General features: G+C 50.4%; 1 protein-coding gene across 1 annotated transcript; it reads left to right on the forward strand.

Annotated features, from left to right (window-relative positions):
- The first annotated feature begins 510 nt into the window (after positions 1-510).
- Positions 511-1,092, forward strand: LOC104470777 (G protein-activated inward rectifier potassium channel 1). The gene has a single exon (XM_010085823.1). The coding sequence runs from the start codon at positions 511-513 to the stop codon at positions 1,090-1,092; it is 582 nt and encodes a 193-aa protein (XP_010084125.1).
- Positions 1,093-1,541: the final 449 nt, after the last annotated feature.

Consider the following 1,541-nt stretch of genomic DNA (forward strand, 5'->3'; position numbering starts at 1 on the left):
ATGTATTTCATGGGATGTACGTGCTGCTCGCTGCAGGGTGGGAATGCTCCAGCGTGGGCTGTGTTTGTGCATACCATGGGTGAGGTGCGGGGTCTGGTTCATTGGTTGCATTCAGCAGTGGGATGAAAATGGGGAATAACTTAGTGATACTTTAAAATCCTCACAAGTCTGACTTTACATGACAATTAGCAGCTCTGGCTAATTGAATAGTGGGGTATTCAGCCAGCCCTGTATTTCCCTTTGTCAGCAGCACCTTTGAAAGTGGCCACAATAGTCGATGTGAATTATTCACACAGTTGTGCTCCTTCCTCTATTGCTGGCCCCTTTCACCTCGGGGATGACAATTCAGTAGCTACTGTCTGTAAGCAGCAGGCATCCCAGTGCCTTTTCTTTTACACATTTAAAACCATAGAATATGTCTCAGTGAAATGTTAAAAAATCCCCAAGGTTCACGTGCATCCCCAGTTGTCCATAACGGGTGCAAGTTTTTCTCCCTTGCTCGTTGCAGGGATGACGTGCCAAGCCAGGACATCCTACACCGAGGACGAGGTGCTCTGGGGTCATCGGTTCTTCCCCGTGATCTCCTTGGAAGAGGGGTTCTTTAAAGTCGATTACTCCCAGTTCCACGCGACGTTTGAGGTCCCCACCCCGCCGTACAGCGTGAAGGAGCAGGAGGAGATGCTCCTCATGTCCTCGCCCTTGATAGCGCCCGCTGTGAGCAACAGCAAGGAGAGGAATAACTCGGTGGAGTGCCTGGATGGTCTTGATGAAGTTGGCACAAAGCTGCCTTCGAAACTGCAGAAAATTACAGGGAGGGAAGACTTCCCCAAAAAACTCCTCAGGATGAGCTCCACCACCTCCGAGAAAGCCTACAGCATGGGGGATTTACCCATGAAACTCCAGCGGATCAGCTCGGTCCCCGGGAATTCGGAGGAGAAACTGGTGTCTAAGACCACCAAGATGATGTCGGATCCCATCAGCCAGTCGGTGGCCGACCTGCCGCCCAAGCTGCAGAAGCTCTCGGGCGGAGGCAGGATGGAAGGCAACCTTCCACCCAAACTGCGCAAAATGAATTCCGACCGGTTTACATAACCCGACGGGACTTGGAGATGTCTTGTAGAGCTTGGACTGCTCCGGGCAAGGGCAGCGTGGGCAGGAGAGCGGCCCCTCCGCCAGCCGTCCGTGTGCTGAACTCTGTGGTCCCCGGCGCGCCGGGAGGCAGGAGCATCCCCGCGGTATAAGCAGGAACGACGGGACGATGGGCGAGCTGGTGTTCATTGGCATGTAGTATCACAGCGCGCATGCAATAATAGTGTGCAATTTTTGCATATAGTTTTATGGCATGACTCCTACTATATGTATACTGTATATTCTGAAAAATATGAAAAGGGGTGTTCCTTTCCCCTGTATTTCTTAAGAGTAAGTAGTAGGTAAAACATGCGAGTGGGTAAATTTCAGGGTAAGTTATAATTTGATTTGAAATTTTTTTTTTTCTCTGATGTGGATCGTGATGTTTTGTTCAACAAGGTAGTTATGGTGCA

Source organism: Pterocles gutturalis, unplaced genomic scaffold, assembly GCF_000699245.1.
Source record: "Pterocles gutturalis isolate BGI_N339 unplaced genomic scaffold, ASM69924v1 scaffold49456, whole genome shotgun sequence".
Taxonomy (NCBI): domain Eukaryota; kingdom Metazoa; phylum Chordata; class Aves; order Pterocliformes; family Pteroclidae; genus Pterocles; species Pterocles gutturalis.

Coding starts and splice junctions, on each gene's coding strand:
- LOC104470777 (XM_010085823.1), top strand. CDS start 511: ATGACGTGCCAAGCCAGGACATCCTACACCGAGGACGAGGTGCTCTGG.